The following is a 25832-nucleotide window of genomic DNA, read 5'->3' on the forward strand; positions in this document are numbered from 1 at the left end:
AACAAAACAAAACAATGGTGTCTTTTTCTTTTCATGTGTGATTCCTGAAGGAAGTTCAGGCCTATTGCCTCTGAAAACAGTTTTAGAATAATTGAACCAGACTGACAGGAACTGTGCAGGGACTGACTGGAAGAGAGAAAGGAAGTGACAGGAGTCCTTTGAATCGAGAACAAAGAGACCATGGTCCTCGGTGTTTATGACTCTCGATCTGCGCATGGAGTTTGTCTCTGCTGCATGGCTATTTCTGCTACTCACTGTGAATCCGGCCAGGCTCTCTGATTGTGGAGAAATGAATTGGTATGGATGTTTGTACAACAGAACAGAAGACAGCAGGGGAGGAAATGCTAATGATTTTCATGGGCAATAAAAAGAACATATATCTTAAGGTTGATTGATGCACATGACCTTTGGGGTGATTTACTTACACTTAGGAATCTAAGTGAGTGTCTGGGGAACACTGACCTCGAAAGGTCTTTTAGAGTTCTAGTGAAGTTGAGTTGACAAAACACAGAAGTGGAGAAGCCCTTGCCACAGAAAATAAGATCTAGTCTCAATCTCCTCATTTCTTCCAGGTTTCTGCTTCTCCTCAGTCCAACAACTACAAAATAGTGTCCCAACTCCCACCTTCATTCAGACTCCCAGTGACTCACCAACATTAATACACTATATCCCATTTGGAACACATTTGTGTCATTTGTGTAACATTATTTATTGATCTTTCTTTCGATCAGTATTTCCTAGTCTTAGACATTTGTGTATTTGTGTATGTTAAAATATTTAAAGCTATCTTTGTTGTACTTTTATAGTTTTTATAGTTTTACAGGCAAAAGACTGTTGGCGGCAGCCTTCACGGCGGGCATGTATACCTCCCTCTGCAGCGTTTAATGGAGCAGAACACCCCCACCTTTCTCCTTTTTCTCCTTCACCTCCCTGAAGCCTCCTCTGCCACTACCAAGCCTGATGGCATGGCTTTGGGGCCCCTTCATCTGATAACACTGCAACTGATAAGGTCCATCTGCTGCCTATGGACTACTCTGCGAGGGGGCCTTCCTTGTAATGGCCAACAAATAATCATGTACAAACAACTGTGTAGTGAACTAGTAGTTTAAACTAGAAGAGCATTCTAAGTGTGTAGACCAAGGCATGCAATGTGAATTTCAGGACCAAAATTTTCCGATTATTCTGAAACCATATGAATGCAGCACAAATATTTCGCAAAGTTGACAAAAGGAAAACAAAATTTCCGCCCCGTAATTTGTACCTGCTCCAAAATCTAAAGGGTTCTTGCTTGGCCTATGCTACACCCAAACACCAAGTTTTAAATAGGGCCAGTAGTTTTTTCCATAATCCTGTTGACAGACAAACAAACCAACAAACACACAAACCAACATTCAACAAGTACGGTTATTGGCTTTCTTCCTGAGAGTTACGTGAGAAGATTGATACCATTCTCCATTTGTATAGTAAAGATGATGCTACTGCCAGTTAGCTTACTTCAGAGACTGGAAACAGCTAGCCTGGCTCTGTTCAAAGGTAACAAAGTCGTCCTACCAGCACCTTTAAAGCCCACTAATTAACACATTCGTCTTCAACAGTACAGATTAATAAAATAAATAAAACCTGTTTGTGAACTTTAGAGGTGCTGGTAGACAGTGCCAGACTAGATGTTTCCTCCTTTCCAGTTTTTATGCTAAGCTTAAGGCCCTGCCACACCAAGCTGACGGCCAGGAGCTGATGGCGACGAAGCGAAGGTCAACTGTGGCGTTGCCTCACGTCAGCCCACGTCGGCCCTTGTCGTACTTGTCTTGGTCAAAGGTGAGCACTAGAACACACCACACAGACTATGTACCACATACGCTCTGCATATGCGTGTCTCACAGTCGTTTGTTTGCTCACTCTCGTTTTTAACAGCCAATCAGATGAACTGGCAGACAGCGGCCGACAACGGCCAACGAAGGCTGACGCATGGAAACGGTGCATCTTCTTATCTAACTCTTGGTACAAAATTAATAAGTGTGTTTCCCACAATGTCAAAATATTTCTTTATCAATGTATGGTAACAGATATGTTAACACATACATATACACTGAAACATGTACAGTATGTTTAAAACAACTTCCCCCTTTAACGTATTCCATGAGAAATAATTGTCCATACGTGTTGGAGAAAAAAAATGATATGTCAATTCTAGCCAAGAAAGGTAAGGGATTTAATTCGTTGTTCTTTTTAACTGCTGCGACAAAAATGTTTCTGACACCTGCTGATGTCAGTCTTGATAAAGTAGTGGTCTACTTCATTTTAATCACAGATGGTGGATTTCTGCAACAATTTCTTACTGTTGTACAACATATGACATCCACATGTATTCTAATCAAAAGGCTCTATACCTTCTTGTCATGGTTATGGCTCATTTTGTAGCTTCACCACCAGATCAGACAAAAACCACAATTTCTAAGAAATTTATCTTTCTCCACCCTTGTGGTGTACCAAATGGCCGCCAGCTTCAACCAGCCATTTGTAGAAAAAAAAGCCGCAGAATAGGACCACATATTTTACAGTCACATGAGGCACACGTTACCTTTTAGGCATAGCTTTTTTTTTCTTGTGGTATGTTGCTATATACCACTCTCATGTGTGGCAATGTAGAAAACAATAATTGCTTCTATCTTGTCTCCTATTGTTCTATATTAGGACACATTTTTTTGCCCACTAACAAGTGTATTGTAATATCTAGAGTTGGCCTGTCTTCTATGTGAACTGTAAAAAAATGTTATTCTATTTTTGCCATATTAAGTCTTTGTTGTAGTTATTTTGTGTCTTATTTTTTTGTATATGTGTGCAAACCAATAAAACCAAACCAAAACCAATAAATAAGATACAAGTATGGGAGGAGATGCTTTTGATTGTGAATTAATTTCCTTGAACTCGCTTTCAAATGGTACAAGCTTTCTTAAGCCAGAAATCATACAGTGGGCTGCGTTTTTTGCATAACCAGCTTCAAACACTAATAATCCACATTCCTGCACTAATGTTCTTCCAAAGTTCAAAGAGTTCCATTCTTCCAATGGGATTATTCTATGTACTGCAGAACTCAGACAATATGAAACAACACGCTCATGAAGTCCATTGATCTCACTCTGATTCTAAATATCTTTCAATTAGCCACCTTAAATCCCTCAGTACAGTGGGAAGGGCTGTGTTATTACACAAAAAAAGACTCAAATTAAAACTGTCATTTGTCTGCATGATTTACTTCAGCTTGTGAACTTCCATTGAGACGCTTTAGTGTTCAAAAATACATTTAATATATATTTTTCTGTTTTTTTTCTCAACTAGTCTTTTTCAAACAGGGGATTGCTGCTTAAAATGTTGTTTGCAAATTTGGACTGCATTTAGAGCATGTTTAAAGGCTAAAAACAAGTTTGTCCAAACTTGCCCTGTTAAAGCATGTTGGGGGCAAAATCTTGCAGGACGATAACACGGTGTAGGCAGCACCGACTGTTTTCATTTTTCTCGCTACTGACAGCACTCCAAATTTACAAACAACAGAGCTGCTAGTTGAAATCAACCGTAATTCTCCTTTAAAAATATCACTTAAAGTAGAGCAAAAAAGACATAGATTTAAAAAATATGAACAATAACAATCATAGGGTATTCATTAGAGACTAGGTGGGTTTCGATCTAAATGTTTCCAAAAAACAGCCTATTTACACAACGCTGCTCTGACTCACATGACGATTAAAAAATAAGGAAAAACAATATCAGCCTCTCTGGCATAGTTAGATGTGCTATAAATCATCATCTTGGCCGCAGGGATCATTTTTTGTTGCCTCCAACCACTTTGAGGGAGGTCTGCACAAAGTAAAACACCATAGGAAAAGGGCACCAATGCTGTGGGCTTTTGTCATTAATCAAACCTGTTATATGTCGCTATATATGTATACAGAATTAAAACTGTTTTTTTTTATTGTGAAACAAAACTTGTGTCAATGTGCAAAGAATAATAGATGACAAATTTTTTAACCAACAGTTTGGGGCATACGTTTGAATGGGTCACATGCAATAAAAAAGACCTAAGCTGTTCATCTTGTGTTGTACGCTTGGATCCAAAGACTGGATCCTCTGAAGAACACAAGCAACGAAGGTGGGTCATTCAGAGGCCCTGAAGCCAGGCTGAACCTGTACACCAACATATGAGACATAGAAGCCCCAAACTGACAGTCCATCAGGTTGGTCAACTTTTAAAGTAAAAAAACTAGAAAGATGTTTTCAAAAGGCTGACAAAGTATAACAATGGGGTTAGCTCAAGCCGGGGCTTTTGCTTGATGATGACCCATGATGGTGGTAGCTTGTGTAGCATCAATCCAAATGCAGGCCCACCAACCAAAGGTACTCTGTATTGAATCTACTGTATGAATTATTTAATGGAGGGTGCTGGAGTTTTGTTTGAGATGGAGCTGACATATTGGCAATCTGATTCCATTCCTTGTTCAAAAAGCATTGTCCCCCAAGATTTTGATGGTGCAATTTTCTAGATTTTGGAAAAATGTAGCAGCTGATCTGTGAAGTGGTGAAAGATGACGGCAAAACACATTTGCTGTTCTGTTTTCAGAGTGGTGCTGTCAGCATGGCGCTGGTTGCCTCCCTCTCTCTCTATCCTATTACACTGTGGGCTTTTCAGCCGCCCCTCTCTGGGGCCCCATCCGTTCCAAAGCCCTGCTACTCTCTATTGTTCTTGTGTTTTGTGCTTTGTTTGAGACCTTCCCTTATCAGGGGCCCGTTTCAGAAAGCAGATTTAGTAAATAACTCTGAGTCAACCTACTCTGAGTTGATTGAACCAACTCAGATCAGCTGTTGTGGAACCGATAACTCAGAGTTTCCTATCTTAGTGTAAATCAACTCAGAGTTCAGGGTTAGACTCAAAGTTTGTTAAACCTCTTTCTTGAAACAGGCCCCAGATGTGCAGGCTTAAGCTCTCCTATTCATAAACATCACAAATATCTCCCCCTTCTGACTTTCTCCTCCCTGCTCCCCAAAAAAAGCAATATTGAATTGAACATTAAACAGAGCTAATCGTCTGACAAATCTAAGGGCTGTGTCTGACTGCTTCCATCACATATCACCATCCTCTATCTACTCCCTGGACATTCCCCATTCTTTGTCTGCCAGCAGCCCTGTTTATTGGCCTTTTTAATGCATTGTGGGAGGTTTGTGTGGAGGTAGAGCTGAGGTGGCCACCCTTGTCTGGAAGCCTTGTTTTATGGGAGGTCTACATTCACCACACAGGATTTTTAAGAGACGTGCAGAATTTAGCAGACGGCAGAGCATTGGGACATACCCACCTCCTTTTCCCACACTGAGCTGGAATCAAGACATTGTTAGTGAATAATCCATTGCACTTATGTTCCTCATGTGTACAATATTTATGTGTTCATGGTGGTAGAAGGATGAGTTCTGTGAGCATAGTGAGGTCATGTAAAGGTGGGACTCTATGGTTATAGTCAACACATGGAGGACCTTGGGTAGGATCAGTGAACCACAAGGGTGTCATTACACAGTTTTTCTTACATCAGCCACATTTCCTTCACACCCAAAAATACACATGACTGTAGCAAAAACAACGAGCATGCCTCTGCTCTGTCCAGAAACAAAAAGACATATGGACTGCTAGAAAACCGTCACCACAAAGTTTTCCTGGGTTTGTCCGGATGACATCTTGAACTTGAGTCACTCTGCTGCAGCTGTGGAGATTTAACCTCAGGCTTAACCAGCTTGTATTAGAAAGCCTAAATACATAAATGCATGGGCCTCCGTGTGCTTTCAATCAGATCAAAATATGTCCAGGGAGTAGGCATAGAGCATTCCTCTGCTCCTACACACTAGGCAGTGTTTGTCTGTCCTTCATATCTGTGGCCACTATTCCAATGGCAATGCAGGATGTATGCTGCTTATTAGATGTAGAAACCTTTAGTCACTTGCACCTAACTAGATCCCACAGAAAGATGATGGGATCAGAGCCTGCCTACTGTACATGATGGGCCAGCCAGCCATAGTATTTGGCATTAGCCTACATGCCATGGAAATAGCAGAGAGTCAATCACTGCCTCTACAAATTATGTTATCATTATGTACGGTTTGTTTACACCTCTGCATTTATTATGTTTACTGCGCTATTTTCCACCGGGTGCTACCGTTAGCACTGCGTTCCGTAGTTACTGCATTCCATTGCCGCTGCAACCCCCGCGAGAAATTGCAGCCGTTTAAGTCAATGCTTGATATTCCACCAGCCGCGCCACGGACATAATGGTGTAAAACATAATAAACACCACAGGACATGCATGGACTCTAATTGCAGGAGTGCTTTAATTGGAAGGTAGATACTAGCCCAATAAACACGTGATTGTTCTGTAAGATATTTGTTGAGACAATATAATCTGCGAGTCGGGCAGCAAGATGCTCTGCTTCTGAAACGCTCCCGGTGTGGAATGGCGCGTGGAGGAGGACGGAACAAAACCATGACGCAGCAGTAACGCAGCACAGACACATTTAGTGGAAAATAGCAGTGAGACAGTCCGTCTGTCAGAATGTGTGAGAAGAAATCATTACACCACAATAAATCTTGAAGTGCTGACATATTGCAACATGTGATTTAACTGAAGCTTCATGAGGTCTCTACTGGGACACACAGGGAGAAAAGGTATCATTATGTTTGGAACGCTCTGAGGCATTTCTGACTTTCTACACCTGGATCCATGAAATTCAAAGTAGGCTGCAGAAGTAAAAAAACTGACAGAAAAAAGATGATTTACATTGTGGTGGTGGCTAGAGTCTCATCTATACTGCCTGCACCAGTTATTTATGACTGTGGTAGACACTAGATTCTTTAAGCTCATCATGATACATGTCTCTTAAACACAAACAAAAGGGCAAAATATGAGCTAGGGCATATTGAAATTAATGTGTCACATTTTGTTGTTTCAATAATCCATTGCTTTATTCTCAATTGATGTTTGAATGACACTGCTTGCAGAAACAAAATACTTTCAGCTTCTTAATTTGACTTGAAGACGCTAATTTCCATGTGTTTGAATATATGGAAATCTTGACTCTGCTTAAATACACAAGTTTTTTTGTTGAGCTGCATTCATCACAAATTGCCCCAAACTATTTTTGTTGACAATGTTGTACTTCTGAGATTTGGCTGATGGATTAAATTGTCATGAAGTATTTCCATGCCATTAACATCTGATGTCATTATGTTGGCATTTCTCCTTTTCAGAATTAGACCTACAATAAATAATACCTCATTATGTCTAATGGCTTATTTACTGGTTTTGGCTTGGTTCAGAGTTTGATGTATGGCTCTTTAAGCTGTGTACACTATACTGTAATTCAGCCACTGTGCCACATGGCTAGAGATTTATGACAACGATTATTTTATAAATAGCCAGTGATGCAAAAAGGCTAATGTCCTTTTGCAAACTGTTGTCTCTTTATACTGTAACTAAGAGAAGAATTTTGCTGTTGTGTAACAACCAAGGGGTGTTTCTAGGATCTGAGCTAAAGGGAGGCTGTGTGCATATGTGTATGTGTGAGTGTATGTGTGTGTGTGTCTGTGTCTGTGTGTGTGTGTGTGTGTGTGTGTGCGTATGTATGTGTGTGTGTATGTATCTGTGTGTGTGGGCTGGTATATGTAAGTGTGTGTGGCTCAGTGAATGCATTTGATTTGACAAAGTATTGTCTGTCTACTCATCCATTGGTTATCTGCGTTGTATTTTCAATAGAAGGTTTGATACGCATGTAAATGCAATTGGTCAATCCCACACTACATTATATTGTGTGTAAAAGGGGCTGTTCATGTGTTTAGAACGCTAATATAGCAGTAAAACAACTATTGGCTGCTTAAAGATAAAGTGGAGTAATGGCGTCCTGAGCAGAGAATAAGGTCACAATCCCTTTGTGTGTTGTAACCCAAGCTTCTTTGTTCTTTGTTTTGATAGTCAGTCCGGCTACGGATGCATGTGAGTGCCTTGTGCGTCATATAAGACGCCAATAGGAGATATTTGTGTGAGAGCTGTGTGGAGGCAATCCCATTTTAAGAATTTCAAGTACAGCCCCTTTAACATTGGAGCAAGAGAAGCAACAGAAGGTATTTTTATCCTAAGTTTAAGTGGAATCTAAAAGTTGTGAATTTAAATTAATCCACCCTTCACCATGGAAAAATCTCTCCACACACATACCCAGGCTCTTCCTGACTACAATTATGTTCTTAAAATTCAGCATTGTGAGTTCCCTTTTGACAATGAGCTACATATCTCACAGCTCTCTCTATTTCTGGACCCATGTTGCGTTTTTTGCTAGATTGATCTTTTCAATAAACTTCCACCAAAGTCAAGACGTGTGCATGATGGAGTGCTCTACTGCCATCGGGGGAGTCCACCATGTCATTGATGAAAGCCAGTGAGGAGTATATGATGAGACAGTGCTAGTGTTTCCAAATAGCAGGCATCTGGATTGAGTTTAACCCTGTTAGGGGTACAGATGGTGCTTACCAAAAAAAAGCAACACAACTCTGATTAGAACCAGAGGGGCAGTTCTAACTCTTACTTGCACTCATTTTACTGCATGCTTGTCAAAAGGCCAATTTTAATAACATCTACCTTGGGAGGAAGAGTGCTTCCACACTGTTCTGTAGTAGGGCCAGGGATAGCTTAATCTAATGTTAAAGCTGGTGCCGATACATTCACCTTCAATGAAGAGAACCTTCAAGTGATTGGTCCGAATATGTGTCAGTATGTGACTTGACCAGTTTGAGTTTTGGTAATGTGTGTGTTTTTCATTTGGTTTTCTTGGTAGTGTGTGACCGGCCAGAGGGGAGTTGGGTTTTTTAAGTCTTTTTTAGTCATTTTTTGTATTGCTGTGCAGAAGGGACTGGTTTGATTTTTAAATAAATTACTTTAAAGAAACGATCCTGTGGATCCTGAAGTTTTTTGGAAACGCCTTGTTTTGCTGGTAACTAAAGGACCTCACACCATTGTGCGACTGTGTGTAATTTCATCATGGGCAGCTCAGAATACTAGAAAGTACAGACAGAAACCACAATTTAAAATCTGATGTTATTACACACAAGCCTGAATTACACACACACGCAATAACGGATAGATGTCAGAGTGAGGAGGCTGTCCATGGAAAGGCACCCTAAGCAGTTGGGGGTTCTGTGCCTTGCTCAAGAGCACATTGACAGTGCCCAGGAAGTGAACTGGCACCTCTCCAGCTACCAGTTGACCACCATATTGTACTTTGCATGGGGATTCAAACCAGCAACCCTCCGGTTCCCAACCCAACTTCCTACTGACTGAGCTGCTACCACACCAATTTGTTTGCATGTATGCAAAATGAATTTGGGACAGATGGTGTTGTGTAAACAGTTCAATTGAAACTGTTCTGCAGTAAAACATCTTCACCAAGCTTGAAAGTGAAAACAAACAACTACAAGGCGACATAAGAGTGAGATGTCACTTTGCTGGAAGCTGGCACACAGACTCACAATTTTCCCGTCTTTTCATCCAGACTGCTGTGTACCCTCGAATTACCAAGCATTAGCTCCTGGATCTTTTGCAGGGGGGGGGGGGGGGGGGGGGGGGGGGGGGGGGGGAGCTACTGTTCTGCTGGAATACAGGATGGCAGGCTCTTTTGAAAAGCTCACCGCATGATGTCCACATGATACAAAAACGCACTGCAGCGCTAACCCACAATGGCCACAGAGTTTACTGGCTGTGTGGGAGCTGAGGAGAGCAGACTGTTGGCATCTGCCATGGTGGCCCCGGCAACTCAACAACGACACACATCAGGCTTTCAGCAGACTAAAGAGGCTGAATGTGAAATTTGGGCTAAAGAAAGCCTACATGTAGAGGATGTTGGCATTTTTGGCATCTTGAGGGCCGTATGGTTTGCCTTGCAGTGAACTGTCACCTTCAATTTGTTTGCCCCTCCCTGCAGTGGCATGTTAGTTCTTCTGACACACTTGGGTACGACTGTATTAAAGACAAGATTCACCACTACAGAGACTGTAGTGACCGAAGAGGGAGTTTACTTTTTATTTTAAAGTTGCTACTATATTCAAGTGGCTAAGTGGTCATATATGTTTAGGGAGAAAAGAATGTGCTGAAAACAATGGACTATTTAAAGAAATACTTTTGATGGCCCTCAATTTGCTTTTGACTGACGTGGAATCAATTTGTTCATTTCAAAACAAGTAATGAAAGTTAGTGTCCATTACAAAGCAAAATGGACAAGAAATGTTTATCAGTAAACAGAAAAAAGTGTGTTGGATTATATACCAAAACACACTGTATAACCTATACTAGAATACATTCATATGCAATAGTCTACAGTTGTTTTGTATCCCACAATCAGCAACATCTAAATAGGTTGTCAAGGGGGAGGAAAGTTTGTATGCAGAGACTCAGTTATCACCTACTCTAATAATGTGTCATGCTCCTTTCTGAAAGCGTAAATGGGCTCTTAAAGTTAGTGTCAAGATTACAGGTGACAGTAAAACAAAACATGGGACAGCTGAGCCAGTTGTGAAACATCATGTGCTTGGACAGAATGGTAGGATAACATTTAAACAGCTGCTCCTGTCCTGAAAAAACACAACTTGAAAGTGCCAACACCCCATCACTGATCCCCCCTACTACCAGTGTGCGCTGTGCACAGCACTGCCAATGTACTGCAAGAGGGGGGAGCAGTGGTGTTTTGGCCGGACAGAGGCTTTGTTGGGAAAAGCTTATTATGTGACTTATGTGAAGGTCTGGGGGTATGAGAGCGAGGACGACAATCATGCACTGTTCCTTTGACTCACATACTGTACCCACAGGCTCCGTGACCACAGAGGCTCTCTTTAGATTTGTGTTTCTCACCCTTATTCCCTTTGGGGAGGATTCCATCAGTCCTTTCCCACAGCCTCCATGTGATGGTCTAGTTAGAAGAAAGACAGAGAGCACTACATACAGTTGTACCTCCCAGCCAGTGAACTTTGACTGTGGAGACTTTTAATGAACCACCACAAACAATTAATTATATTTACGTTCTTTGTACCTTGCCTCACATCCAATGAATGCATGGAATGAAATGTGGCAGGATATCTTTCAGTAGAGTGGAAACATTCCAAGGAAACTGAATAGTTGGCACTGGAGTTGGCATATACAACTCTGCAATGCATTTTATGAAATATTTGTAGCCAATACAAAAGTGTGGAAAGAGCAAGCGAGGAAGCACACTAAGTTGGCTTCAGACCCAAGAATGAATCACAACATTGGTTTTCAAAGGTGCTACAGTATTCTTGTACAGAATGTGTTTCTTGTCCAACAAAGTTTGGGAAGTGTGAAAAGTCTGCTGACCTTGAAATGAACCGGGAGATTTTATCTGTGGCAAGTGGTCACATTCTCTCCCTTTCACCACTGGTGGCCATGGATACAGTCGTCTTTGTTGGTTAGTGAACATCAAAGACTTCAAAGACAGAGCAGTGGACACTTTGGCTTTGCGACTGACTACTTGACCCTCGAACGCCCCACTTGTAGAGAGCTGTTATAGGAAATTAACTAAAGATTACTCCGAACACAGTCAGTCAGGGGATGAAAAAGGGCTTTGCACCAGGGGATATTACAAAAAGAGAAGAATACCCTGGCCATTCAGAGATAAATGCTAGGGTGGTGGTCCTTCAGATTCAATTAATACTGACTTTGGGTGGCATAGCTGCTACTTTGAGAGTTCAGACTTTGGCTCTGTTGTTTCATGCATTGGAAAAGGACAACACTGGAGGAACAACTGACTTTAGGATTAATAAGCTCTGGTTCTAAATGTCATCTTTAATGTCACCCTTGAACGTGCTTTGATTAGCAGTGGTTACAAATCTTTTCCCTCCTCTAAATCTTCACCTTTGTGACCTTTAGGCCCTCTGTGTGTAATTAAAGTGGATACAGTTTGTGGTTTTTTTTACAAAGAGAAGAAGGTTATATTATATCTATCACTGCAGTCAACATTTGTTCAAAACAGAGAAAGTTTACATTTGATTGGGAATCAGTTGTAAAAGCAAAACTGTGTTACACTGCATGACTAATGTGACGAAAAAAAACGAAGGAAAATTATTCAGTTTGAACTGTTTCATCAAGGCCAGATTACTGGCATGATCCCTAAATACAGTTTTCCTTAATGTCTGCCATTGTGGTCTCACAGTGCCAAAGCAAACAGTTGGAGTGCAGAAAAGCACAGCAGATTTAGTAATACGCAAAAAATGTCCTCATGAAGAGAGAAAGAATTGTATCTCTTACAACCTTAAATCATACTTCCTGAATGTTATTGTGATATTATGAAATTGAAACAGTAGCTTTTTTTGTTCCAGTATCATATTCAACATTGAAATTCGCAGCAGTGTGCAGTTATGCACATGCTCACGCTAACTTCTTTTTTAATCTCAAACTTTCTCCGAAAGTTATCAACAATTGTGCAGCTCCTATTTGAACCAAGTGTTGTCTGCTGCACTTTAAATGTTAGTGACAACTTCCTTCCTTACTTACTTGCTTACTTCATGTGAAGTAGGATCTTACCATATGGCAACAAAAGTGAGTATGCCGATGTTTCTAGGCAAAGTATCATTTTCACACCAGTTAACAGCTAGTGTTAACTAGCTGTTAACTGGTGTGAAAATGCTGGTGTGGCAATGCTGTTTTACACACATAAAACAAACTGCCAAGAGAAAATACATTCACACTTTCCGTAGACAAAGGGGAATACCAGGAGAGCTGATGAAGGCCGTCTAATGCCCTCCTCCAATCCTGTAACCACTGTAAACACAAGCATACAATGAAGAATTTACAATGAAGGCATCCTGCAGTCATCAGAACCAAACAAAGAAAAACATGAACTCGAGCCAAAATTCTAGTACTCAAATTTTTCCACCATTGTGATTTGTTTATGAGTTTTGAGGGAGTACACACTGCTAAGAAATAAGTCATTCGTGCTGTTGCAGAAATAGCCAGGGATGGATGTGCGTGTTTGGACCAACCAAGGGAACCACAGTTAGTGTGCTTGCCGAGCTGAGTGGATAAACAGAGGATTCATGACGACATGCCTTGCCACAATAATGACTTCTTCACAGAGCCCTCTGTAAAGAAAGAAAGCAGTTCTGTTTTCATTAAAATCCCAAAATGAACATTCTTCTCAGAGATCAGACTATGATGTTGGCCAGCTTCCAATGTATGCTCTTCTCTCTACTTGTCACGTTATTTTTTGTAGAACCTCTTTCTTTGCGATGACTCAGCCATTCATCGTCTACCAACAAGAGAGCTACAAATGAAAACAACGATGAGTGCTTTTAAGTGAACCAAAGACTGTGGGGTGTATATCAAAGCCTGTAAGGAAATCAGATGCTGTTCATGGGATAATCACTTGGGCTGCAGCATGTACTTCTTTTTTATGTACTGAGACATTGCATATGTTTGCTGTACACAATCTTCTTTGTGCAGCTGTCATAACTAATTATATTAAGCTCTTCACAGTTTACAGCACAATTAACTGTGTGGACGCTGGACTCCCTGAATATCTTTGACCAAGAGTATGCATAGAAAGTTGGGGTTAAGGCTGGGAGCCAAACTTGGTAGGTGCACCAGCAGGGGAGGAGCTAAACAGTGGGTTGTCTGCTTGATTAGTTTGTACATGAAACAAACTGTCACCCTCTCCCTTCTCCGGGGAAGAATGGGGAATAAGGTAAATATTACTGCAGTTTACAACAACTACTATATGTGATAAGGACAAAGACAGTGGACAAAGACTGAGAACACACAAAAAAAACAAAAAGAGAAGAATTGTGTTGTAGCACTGAACCCTCCTAAACTTTAATCAACATCTGCTCAAAGTAATTTCTGTGGTCTCTAAAGTGTGGCTCATATTTTTTCATACAGTTAAATATGAGTGTTTGTTACTCAATCTTACTGTCTCAACAAAACCTTATTGTTGTTGGCTCAAATCATGAAAACATTTGGAAATTGTTATTATTGGAAGCACAACACACAATGATTGCTACTGAGCTATGTACGTGTCGGTCTAAACTTGTTCTTGCCTATTTTTCTGGATTTTCCCTTTTTTAAAACACAACTATGCTATGAATTGTGGGAAATTCTGTTAAGCGCGGTTGGCTGAATTGTAGGAAGGAGCCCTCAAGCACGTACTGGTTTTACAGTGGGGTAAACCTAATCAGAGCGCGTCAAAGCCTGTGTGTGTATGGAGTGGGATTGGACCACTCATTGTATTGACATCAGTTGACACTGCTCTGTGTGAAGCTGAAAGGATGATTCTGTGATGGTTCTGTTAAAAGGCTCAGTGGAGTCTCTGTCTTTGGCCCAAGCACAGTCCAAATTGCATTCCTCAGGGGCAAGCTGTCCAATATTATCTCTGCTCACTTTGACCGAGGCCCCTGAAGCCACAAAGGACTTGCTGTGTTGGCCTCTCCTCACCCAGGGCTCATCACATTTGGTGAGGAGGAGAGGCAACATTAAGAAGTGCCCTATTATGTGGTTGCCAGCAAAGAATACACCTGCAGACAACAGGTGTTTATGTCCTTAGTCTGTGGAAAACATTCCAATATTCTAAAGGAAAATTATCATGGCTTGGCAGTAGCAGACATTTATTATTTGGCATTTCATTTGAACTTCCAAAGGAGGGGATTTTTGTTAATGCATCAGACGTTTTCCTTCATTCAATTCTTTGAAGAAACTTAAAACAACTTAATGCATGCAAGCAAGCACATGCCAATACGCAGGTATACTGTACACACTGCAGCTTGGTAAGGTTAAATTAATGGTCTTCCGTGGCAGATGTAAATTCATCAGGGGGAGTGTCATGACTCAACCTGTGCAGTCAGTCTTCAAAGGAAAGCCACACAGTGCCATGTCAGGGAATCTGGAGGTGAATGATCTAAAATATTTAATAGAAAAAAAAGTGGAAGGAGTGTCTGTGTGGGGGCCCCAGGACGAACCGTTCCAGTGGGAGGGGACAGGCTCTGCAGTGTTACATATCTGCGTGGAGGATTAGAGTTGTTTGAGGGGAGATAAGACACTGCGGGATCACAGCGCTGTTAAATGTATCTGCCAGAGCCAGCAGAGGAGCAGCAGCAACGCAGAGTCTCTGCCAACATTCCTGGGGATCAACACCAGCTGCAGGCTCCGAACATCTCTCCCCTGCAGACAAAACTTAGAGTGCACCTGATAAGGGAGGCTCAGTGCAGCCTCCCACATCACAAGTACTTTTGAGTACTTTTTTAAATGTATTTTTGTAGCAGTTAGATAAGGACCTCAAAAGTGCATTAATGCAGTTTGTCCATATGACAATATTAGTTATGTTTTCCACTGTATAAGCTGTAGTATGTTGACACAGTGTGTAGTTGTGAGGCATGCTGATTCAATTTAATGTAGCAGCAGTTACTTGGAATACCCCACTGTAAAGAATAACAGTTCTGCAATCAAATATTTACATAAGTAAAAGCACAAAAGTTTCAACATCAAAATATACTTAAAGAGGCTATACTCAACATTCAGAACAGCAGCAAACAGATATTTGCTTTGTAAACATTTAGTGGAATAATGGCCTCCTGAGAAGAGAATGAAGTCCCACTCCCACTGTGTGTGTTGTATCTGCACTTCTCTGTTCTTCGTGCTGACAGCCAGTACAGCTGCACATGCATGTGAGTGCATATGGTCTTGAAAAAAACCCAGCCCCGGAGGGGTGGGGGTGGTACACGATCACCGAGGGCTTGCGTCATGTGGATGCTCGTTGTTGTCATTACTTGGAATTTCTCAGAGGGACAGAAACAGAAACTAGGCACTATAGCTTCAAAGTAGGCTACTAAAATAAAAGTCCATTTCATTATTGGATCATAATTATTGACGCATTAATGTGTACATCACTTTATTGTCAGAGGTGGGATTGGTATGGCTAATTTTGCTTGTGTATTTCCCCAATAATCCATCAATCAATCAACGTTACGTTTTCCTTGTGAGAGGGATGTTATTCTCCGTTTCCTGCTCAGAAACGTCAGATGGAAATTAGCGTACAGCTAACTCTGGTACTGCTAAGGAGCTGTGCATTGTCCCTGTCAAACAAATGAGCAAATAAATCAAGTTGTATCTTAACCTATAAAATGCATTCATTTATTGATTATTGGATAAGTACAGTACACCTCAAAAGTGTACTTAAGTACCGTACTTGAGTGAAGGTTCTTGGTCTCTTTGTACCACTGCAAACATTTAAAATCTCATTCCCTTGATGAAGGAGGATGATAATCATGAGCTTTAAGAGGCTATCTGGGGATAGAGTCTTGTTTTGCTGCTCTGTGCTGCAATGACTGACAGCAATGTCATCAGGAATCAGAGGACTACCAGCATGACTCACGCTCAAGAAAGTATTTGTAAAATTATGAGGACATCTAGTGGATAAACTCAGAAGTCCCCAATGAAAATGTCTGCTTCGTGATCCTCTCTCTCTCTCACATGCATTTTATCTGACATGCACTAAGTGCAGCTGGTATTTTATGATCCATAATGGATGAGAGGGAACCAGTGAGAGCATTATTAACCTATATAAAGCTCCCAGCTGCACAGAGACATGTAAGCAGCAGTGAGCTGTCAGGTGGACCGATGGATATAGTGTGTGCAGGCGCTGACCAGAGGGCACAACGTCTGCACTAGATGAAAAGGTCCTCTCCACACCTGAGCCAGCACACTATTTAATACCCTTTGGAATTAAAATGTATGAACCAGCATTCAGAGTACCAGCGCTCATAGACACTCATGTCCTCCAGCTATGAGAAACCCTTCTCTGATCTACTATGATGGGAGCTCTTTGAGAAACGTGGACAGTGAAATGGTTGTGTCAGGGTGAGTCCTCTGGACCTGTGATCTCTAGACATAACACTGCTGTTTCTCACTATTTGTATGTGGTGTTTATCTAGAGTTGCTTTGGTGTGACAGGATGCGTTTGATCTGCAGGTATAGCTGCTGCAGAGGGGAGGTAATATTAAAGGTCGAAGAGAAACAGAGAGACAGAGAGAAGCAACATGGGAGATTGAATGAGCGGATGATGACATAGGAAAGATGAAGTGTAGAGAAACAGGTCAGTGTCAGACAGTGGCATTTCTTACACTAAAGCCTATTAACAACAGGTGCATGAATTACTCCACTTGTTCATTTAGACATATTAAAAATATTCATACATAAATGCTACTATTCCAATTATTTATGCTCATGTCAGTGAAGGCAGAAAGTTCAAATTTAAATACAATTTTTATTTAAGGTGATAGACATCTCCCAAAGGTATAATCCAGTAAACAGCAACACAGGCATTTACAATTCCAGGACAAATAATTCACTTTTACGATAATAAATTGAAGGTGTCTTCTTCAAGATACGTTTCAACAGCTGTTGCCTTTAAATTTGGACAGCAGACGACAAAACCAAATACTCAATTCAATAAATTGATATTATATTATTTCCTTAAATAAAATATGTCCATGTCAGTGCTGACGGTCATGGCATTACATTGTGATGATATTCTGTTAATTCACAGTCTGATATCCTTTGCCTTTTTTAAATTATGGCTAGCACAACTAGTCTTTTAAGAAACCCACTTAATAGGAAATGAATATGATAATACAACTGACTTCACTGAACATTTAAAGACTAGAAAACTTTCTTTTAATTTTTGAATATCACTTTACTCAAGTAATACTGAGCAGATTGCCTGTTTAAGGGCAACTTACGGACATCTACAACACTGTGACTGAACATAGACATGTATATTTAATAGGAACAGACCCTGTGTTTTCCTAACAAAGAATCTGGAAAAAGATTTTCCAAACTATCCCTGTTAGAAATTTGTAATTAACCTCTGAAAGTTTTCTTGTACGTATAAATTTTGGTATACAATATTAGCTACATTTTTATCATATAATGATTTAGATTCAGAGTGAGTTTGAATTTATTTGTGTAAACATTTGGCCAGAATATCTGGTTTTAAAATAATTTAGAGAAAATATCACTGCCACTCAATAAAACCATTAACTATTCAAATATACTGACAAACTTATATGCTTGTTTAGGACAGCATTGTTAACAACAAATATGGCAGCGGATACTAATATACTAACACAAAGAGTTCAGTAACAATTGTTAAGACACATTCTGCCTGCAATATATTGAAAACAAAACGTAAAGGCAAGTGCTGTTCAGATGGACTGAAAGGATTCCTCGCTCCTGTTAAGTAAGGCAAGCTTCTTGATCAACTGAACAGTCCATGCAATGCAGCACACTCTTTAGGCATAGATATGTTTTTTTGCGTGCTTCATCCTCACAACTTCACAGAGTAACGACAAAGCACTACACAAGCAGCTACTGTTAAGTTACATCACTGACAAAACGCTGCCGGTGTGAAATCTCAGGTGCTAAACTCTCACTACTTGCTACAGTGTATTTCCAGTGTTTCTTCACTACACATCTGTTGCTATTTCTCTGTTGTTTTGTCATTATGGTACAATAAAAGTGCCACATTTAAACTGGCAACATTCATTAACAACTCTTAAAGGCCGGATTTGTGTATATTACTAAAATCCTTTTTAACGTGCCAACAGTAACAACATCATGATACCCGTTTTTTCTTATTGTTGGGTGGTTTTAAGTAGGTTAGAGCAGTGTTCCTCTTCGGCCTTTTTCCAGATGCATAGAACTTTCTTGTATTTTACTGGTTGTAAACCTTAAGCTACATTTGTGACAGTAAGGGGCCAGTTTCCAGACCAGGAATTAAGCTTAAATATACTACAGATTAATTGAAAATAGTCCCCGTTTTGTACTGGAAGGATTTCCTGAAAGGAAGATTAAAGTTTCACCACAACTAAAGAGGCTTAAATTAAACCTCTAGTTTGGAAGTACCAATACATTTTCAGTCTGTAGAGATGTGGAAAATTAAGTATTTTTCATGCTGCTATTGTTTTGTCTGTTTTTTTGTTTTTTTGGTTCCACTTTATTATGGGGCTTTTGGAACCAGTCGCAGCTCTCATGAGCAGCTACAGCACAACGCCACAGGTGATTGATATTAACCTCATTAGTGAGAGCTGAGCGCACGCTCACTAGAAGATTAACACATCTGACTGAAATTAAGCTTGTTGGTCCAGGACTTTGTATGAAGTAAAATTGTTTTTACTTTTTTAAACATAGTTAACTATTTTAGATGTAAACCAAATTGTGCATTAATTAAAAGCCTCTAAAGGAAACTTGGCCTTTAGACTTGCTACGGTAGAAAATTATTATTATTACTTTTGTGCAAAAATATTAATCCTTACCCTTCAGTCACAGACGAGACACAGCTTTGGAGGACTAGTGAGAGCATAGTGTTGAATTGTACCTCGCAGGTCAATGACAAGCACAGTACAGGAAGCGAGGTCTTGCCTTACCCCTTAAGTATAATTATGCCACTTCAATGGTTCATTATGCTTTTCCTTTCTCTTCACCTCAAGAGATTAAGTCCCACACAGAGACTGAAACTCAAATTTAAGGCCTGTAATGAGCCAGCATTGATTTAAAGTTGGGATAAAAAAATAAGTTTGCCACGTTTATTGGCTGTTTCCAGAACTTTCTGAACGCTACATGAACTCATTAGCTGCAATTAGCTACCATCTGGCCACACTGTGGAACACAGTGTGTAATCTTTGGGGATGCCAGGAAGTATTTTCTCCCTTTCAATTATCAGGAACAGGGTGTATCCCCATAACCATGAACGTATGAATGGTTCTGAATATAGCTTCTGCTCTCCGTGGAGGAGAAGCAAGGTGCAAAAGTGATGAATTATTATTAATTAATTACTTGTTTAGTTGGAGTGTGTTCTTGTTTGTACAATAGTTAAAGTTGACAAAAAACTGTTTTTAAACAATTAAGCAACTAAAATTTAAATAGTATCTTAAATAAATATAACATTAAAAAGCAAAATAACCTTGCTGGTAATGACTAATGCTGGTTGGCAACATTTTGGGAAATACACTTATTCATTTTCTTGCCGAGAGTTTCCCATCTGGGATAATAAAGTGACTGAACTGAACTGAGAGTTTGAGTCATACAAAAAACTGAAGTGTAAAAACAACACATTGTGGTTTTATGGGGGTTATGTGCAGGTCTATTTCTTGACTGGACGCAGTCACTTCTAGCTTGTTGGGTAGCTATTGGCATTTCACTTTTCTTTACTGTTGGGTTTTTGTAAATAACATCAGAGTACGGTCTAGACCTGCTCTTTATGGAAGGCGCAATGAGATAACTGTTGTTGTGATTTAGCGCTATATAAATAAAATTGAATTGAAATTGAATTTACCACTCAGGGTGGAAAAATCTAACATTTTTGAATATTTGCATTGAATAATTGTCTATATGTGAATGGATTTGTATCTGTCAATGTGCTGATTTGCTTATTAGCGCACTGCTGCCAAAACAGAACTGTCACATACATTTCTGAACAGATGTTGGCTCACTGATTTCAGACAGCAAGAAGCAACTGAGTTAAAATAATTGGTCCTCCCTCCACAAGGTTTTGGGCCTTTTCAATGACCCATCATGAGCTTTGTGAAGAGCAATCTGAAAAATCGAATGAAGCAGAGCTGTGGTGTGTGCCCCAGGGGAGTATTAGGCCTCCCTGCTGCTGAGCTGTCTGACTGGCCTTAAAACATTAAGTCTCAGAAAGTGTAATCCCCCATAGCTGTGTGTGCCTTCATGATTTCCTTTGTGACAGGTATTTTTACACATAGTTGTTTGTTCATAAGCCACTGTATGATCAGGAAATGCAATGTGGGTTCAAGCTTACACATCTTAAATAGGCTTTCATGCAATGTAGCTCCACAATGTCCACGGAGAATGAAAAGTCTCTATGCCTATTACACTCCCCTGCAACTAAATGAGCATATCTGAGGTATAGATTTAGACTTTGACTGAATACTTTTGGATACATAAGCTACTTCCACAAAATAGTTCTAAAATGTTAAATATATCATATCAAAGATCATACAACAAATATAACAATTACCTCATTACAAAAAATATAGACTAGTAACATTTAGGATCAACTATCCATTAAATTCTAAAATATAGTTTAACTGAGACAGCATAAGGTTGCACAGTGACAGGATGTTAATTTCCCAGATAGAAAACAGCGATACGCTATACTGTTTTCTTTTTTTCTCTTCTCATTTTGGTATAATTACTGAACAAACAATAACATTGGAAAAAATTCAAATATTGTAAACATGATACCAGTACAAAAGCACATACGTCGCAAGACGTGGTCAGAAAACACGAACACAGGCAGCGCTGGCAGCTTTTACTCCTCCTCCATCGATTTCTCAATCTCTTTCAGCCTGCGGACAAACTCCTGAGCCTCCCTGTCACCGATGCGAGCGTCCAGCATCCTCATGATTGGCTTTTCTGGAGGGGAAAACAAACAGATGAGAGTGGTTACGACACCTGACACTAATATCTCTATATTGAATGGCTTTTCATGTTGTATTGGAGAAGTAATTGGAAACTCAGTCCAACACCCTCTGGTCTCCCAAGAAGCCAAAATTATGATTGTGTGAAACAAAGAACTTGATACAGCCTGAAGCTCCTATATGTACCGCTGGGTTTACTGCGAGACAGGTGGAGGATGAAAGGCTGGACGCTCTTTCCGGCGGCTGAGGCGTTCGGTCTCCCTGGCCAGCAGAAGTCGCTAAGAGGAGCCACGGCTTCACCGGCAAAGTCATTGGTGGAAAGCCAGTCGTAATCCATCACAGTGAATGTCAAACAGGCAAACCTGTGTCTGTACTGTTCCGGACTGACGTGGCTGGAAGACACAAGAACAAATTAGGCTCAGGGTATGCACAAACAGGACTAGGAAGAGAGGAAAACAGTACCTACAAGTAAAAGAGTTCGTCGAATACTGGGTGCAGGGTCTTAAGTTTTACTTGCGTGCGTTGACTCTTGGCCATAGGGAACAGGTGGTGAGGACAGAGCTCCACTATGACAAACGGGTCACTCAACCCTGAAGAGGACCAGAAACAGTGAATAAAAAAGTAAAAAAAATAAACTTTAAAACAACAACCTGCAATTTATTTTGACTGTTACAGTTTTACCATTAGCATCCAGTGCAAGGATATCTGCAGCATGCAGAATCTCCACTGTTAGTCTTTGCTCCGGAGCATCATAGTAGCACTTCACGCTGATCCGACCATAACAGGTATGTTTGAGTGTTTTCTGAAACAAGTTTTTATCACAGAGGATTATTATAACCAGAAAAGAAGTAAAATTGAAATGATCTTAAAAATTTTGAAATATGGTAAAAGCACAACTCATTTTGAATTTCCCCCAGCAGAAAAAACTGAAGGACTTATTCAAAGCATATTATCAGTCTGCATGTTGCTTCAACTGGCAGGATCTTGTTTTTCAAGAGTCCAGAAAAAGGCAGGCTTTCAATCGGAGGAAAGGGTGTTGCACTGTCCAATCAATACACCTCTGTGCACCTTAAGGCTAAAATGAAAGTGTCAGTCTGGTGAGCAAAAACACACCTGTTGGGAAATCTTCTCCAGATAGTACTGTTCAATCAACTCAAAGGAGGAACATTTATTCAGCCTAAGCTCTTCATCCAGAACCTAAAGCAGCACAGGCAGAAAGGGAAAACGATAAACCACGCCTTAGGTAGGAGGACGTAAATCCTAAAAACAAATTGCAAGAAGTCCCACCTTGTAGTCTCCACTCTTCATGTCTTCCAAGGAAAGACCCTCTCCCTTGACATGCACAAACTGCAGCAAAGTCTAAAGCAATCCAGTAAAAAAAACATTACAACCTTGTGAGCTAAGACTCATCACATTTATCCCTCTAATTTTAATAGAATGAAGTCTCAGCATAGTAGTGAGACATGTTGTTCACACAAACAGCATGAAACCTCTGGCAGGCAAACACAAGATCTGACTGCCAAACTCCAAACTCAGCCCTCTTGTGTAGGATGACTTGACATGCAAATCTGTCATGTCTACCGCCAGCTGGCTAAATTGGCATTAGAATATATACAATAGCTCCCACATTGCAATTCATGAGAGAGAACTCACTTTGGTGCTGAACTGCTACTGAACGACTTCATAAATATCTAATATATGTTAATGATTGCAGAAGAGCAAGCATAGAGAGCTAATTAAAGGCTGATGGTAACAGTGGTGATGATTATCTGTACAGAGTTGACAAGTCTTTTAAAGCAGACTACTCCTCTTAGTCAAACTTTGCCAGACTGAAAATAGCTATACATCTGCATTGTGTAATAAAATGCAGTTACCACTGACCTCCACTGTGTACTGGAAGCGGTTGTAGAACTCCACCTGAACCCCCCTGTTTTCTGCAACAGCATCTAGGATCATCCGCAGGAGCAGCTCCCACATGCTTTGGAGAACTCTACAAGGCAGCAGACACAATAAGACACCCACACAATTGTTTTTACCGGCTCTTCTAATAACACCCCAGTACCCTCACTTAGCCTTGTGTGTGTTTTCACAGATAATAGCTTGATAATGTTGAGTTGTAACACAAAACATGTCTGATGGGTATTATTATTATTATGGCAAATATTACACAATTACAGAATTGTATTTTCTGTGCTGTCACAGTTTTCACCTGGTCTCACAAAATAGTAAGTCATTTTTTTTAGAGAAGAGGAAACAGGGAGCATGGTTATGTAACTTGATATAAGGATATGCCTGTTATGAAGTTCCACAACAATCAATGTCCAGTGTGCTGGCTTCGTCCTGGTTTACAAGTCAAATGTATGCTGATGACACAGTGTTATATTTATCTGCTAAAAATAGGAAACGACTGGACAGGAGTCCTATTCTCTTGTTTGGGTTTCATAATTATGTACTAAATGTTTTATTTAAACTTTATCATCAGCTGCACAGACACATTAAATGAAAAGGAGCAATTAGGCAGAATGTAGAATTTACAATTCAGATAAGTTATTAAAATTAATTTGCATTGTCCCTGTCAAACAGAAAATAAAAAAATGCATATTTGTAGGAGAGAGGAGGAGAAAGTAATTACCTAGTCAGATTCTCCTTCACAAGGTTTTCAGTGAGGATGACCATAGTGTCTTGTAAGTATTTCATAAGAGGCGACACAGCCTGGAAGAATGTCAGATAAACATACATTACATATGTACTGGGGCTGAAAACACCATTGATACCAGAATGAATGCTGTAGAGAACCACTACAAGGCCTTACTTCATCATTGTTAATGGAGTCTGGGGACAGGCTGATGTGCTGGATGTACCTCCGCAGCTCAGGCAGCATCTGCAAAGAAATATCCTCTCATACATGTGCATGCAGGTGCAAATGCATACAGCTATGTGCATAATGCAGATACATGAATTAATTAATTAAACCTTTATTGCCTTTAAGGAAATTTGCTATGCACAAAGACATGACAATACAACATAAAAACATCATAAGAACATTCACTAAAAAGCATAAATCGGAAAATCAAGACATCACCATTTCAGACCATGTGGTCACAACTTCTTAAGCAGCTGAATGCTGTGTGGGTTCAATGATGTGATGCCTTTTTTAGTCTGCATCATGGGCATGCTATACCTTTGCCCTGAGGGTAAATGGGCCTATTCAGGCCTTAGAAGATGACGTGGATCTGCTATGATCTTGTGTGCTAACTTCATGGTGGCCCCCAGGCTCGTCTGTCATGAAAGTAATACATTTGTTTCCAGTTATCTTGTACCCAGTATAACAACCCTGTCCTGTTTTTGTTTTGTACAGACAATACTCCTCCCAACACTAAATACAAAAGGTCAATATACTCTGACTGAAGGTCTTGCACAACAATGTCAACATTGTTCGGTCCTCATTAAAACTACTAGGTTTCCTTTAAAAGTAGAGACTTATATACACAAAAAGTTTACAAATACAAAATGGTGCAGTGTGTTATCCCCCATGCAAAACACCCAAGCACATACTGGGCCCTATCTTGCACCCAGCGCAATCAACTTTGTATGCCGACGCATGTGTCTATCTACTATTTTGCACTCAATGCACAGTGGACTTTTCCCTCCACACTGCAGATGTGTTGATGACATAAATGAGGAACTATTAGAGGACTTAACGCAATGTGATGTTGAACTGCATGTGTCGATGCCACTTAACCCAAATGCCCCAGGAGCAGCAAGGGAGATAAGAGAGAAGAGAACAGAAGAGCTGCATCGTCTACGGTGAGGCAATCTCGGTCTAATGTTAGACTACATTGCAAAAATATCACCATGCAATCATAACCTTGTGATTCAGTGAGAGTGAGCCCAAGAAAAGAATCTTTTTGTGACATTTCTTTATTTACATTTTGTCAAAAAGAAAAATCAATAGCAAACGCTGGTCTCCTCGGCTGTAAACTGCTCCTGGCATGCGCCCATGGATGTATTAAGAGCATGCGCCTAGCAAATCCACCATTATAATAGCAATCCGCCTGGCCTGCCTTTAAAGAGAATGTAGCTACTTCAGATCAACCTATTTTTGATTTGCATTGGGGCGCGAAAGTCATTTATCCGGCCGGTATAACAGCATCAGTGCCCGAGATCCGCCCACAAAGCTACTTGCTTTTGGCATTTGATACTTGCATTTCAGATCATTAAAATAAGGCTCAGTATGTCCTCTGAACTCCATAACAGCAGCAATGGATCACCGAAAGAGAGGACTGAAATTACTGGAAGCTTGACTCCCATCCTAGCC

General features: G+C 40.3%; 1 protein-coding gene and 2 long non-coding RNA genes across 3 annotated transcripts in view; 2 read left to right on the top strand and 1 right to left on the bottom strand.

Annotated features, from left to right (window-relative positions):
• The first annotated feature begins 9770 nt into the window (after positions 1-9770).
• Positions 9771-22299, top strand: LOC116702720 (uncharacterized). Its single transcript, XR_004335243.1, has 2 exons — positions 9771-9878; positions 22190-22299. It is a non-coding gene; the product is annotated as an uncharacterized LOC116702720 (long non-coding RNA).
• Positions 17318-25832, bottom strand: part of baiap3 (BAI1 associated protein 3) — a 34337-nt gene continuing 25822 nt past the window's right edge. Inside the window, exons 26-34 of the mRNA XM_032537082.1 lie at positions 24327-24395; positions 24147-24226; positions 23396-23504; positions 22802-22873; positions 22628-22711; positions 22196-22316; positions 21981-22104; positions 21701-21906; positions 17318-21509 (exon numbers count right to left, since the gene is read on the bottom strand). Of these exons, the coding sequence (XP_032392973.1) occupies positions 21406-21509; positions 21701-21906; positions 21981-22104; positions 22196-22316; positions 22628-22711; positions 22802-22873; positions 23396-23504; positions 24147-24226; positions 24327-24395 (969 nt within the window). The 3' untranslated portion in view covers positions 17318-21405. The remainder of the gene's footprint in view (positions 21510-21700; positions 21907-21980; positions 22105-22195; positions 22317-22627; positions 22712-22801; positions 22874-23395; positions 23505-24146; positions 24227-24326; positions 24396-25832) is intronic.
• On the top strand, positions 22456-23832 carry LOC116702719 (uncharacterized). The gene is made up of 2 exons (XR_004335242.1): positions 22456-22611; positions 23465-23832. It is a non-coding gene; the product is annotated as an uncharacterized LOC116702719 (long non-coding RNA).

This window comes from Etheostoma spectabile, chromosome 15 (genome assembly GCF_008692095.1).
Source record: "Etheostoma spectabile isolate EspeVRDwgs_2016 chromosome 15, UIUC_Espe_1.0, whole genome shotgun sequence".
Lineage (NCBI taxonomy): Eukaryota > Metazoa > Chordata > Actinopteri > Perciformes > Percidae > Etheostoma > Etheostoma spectabile.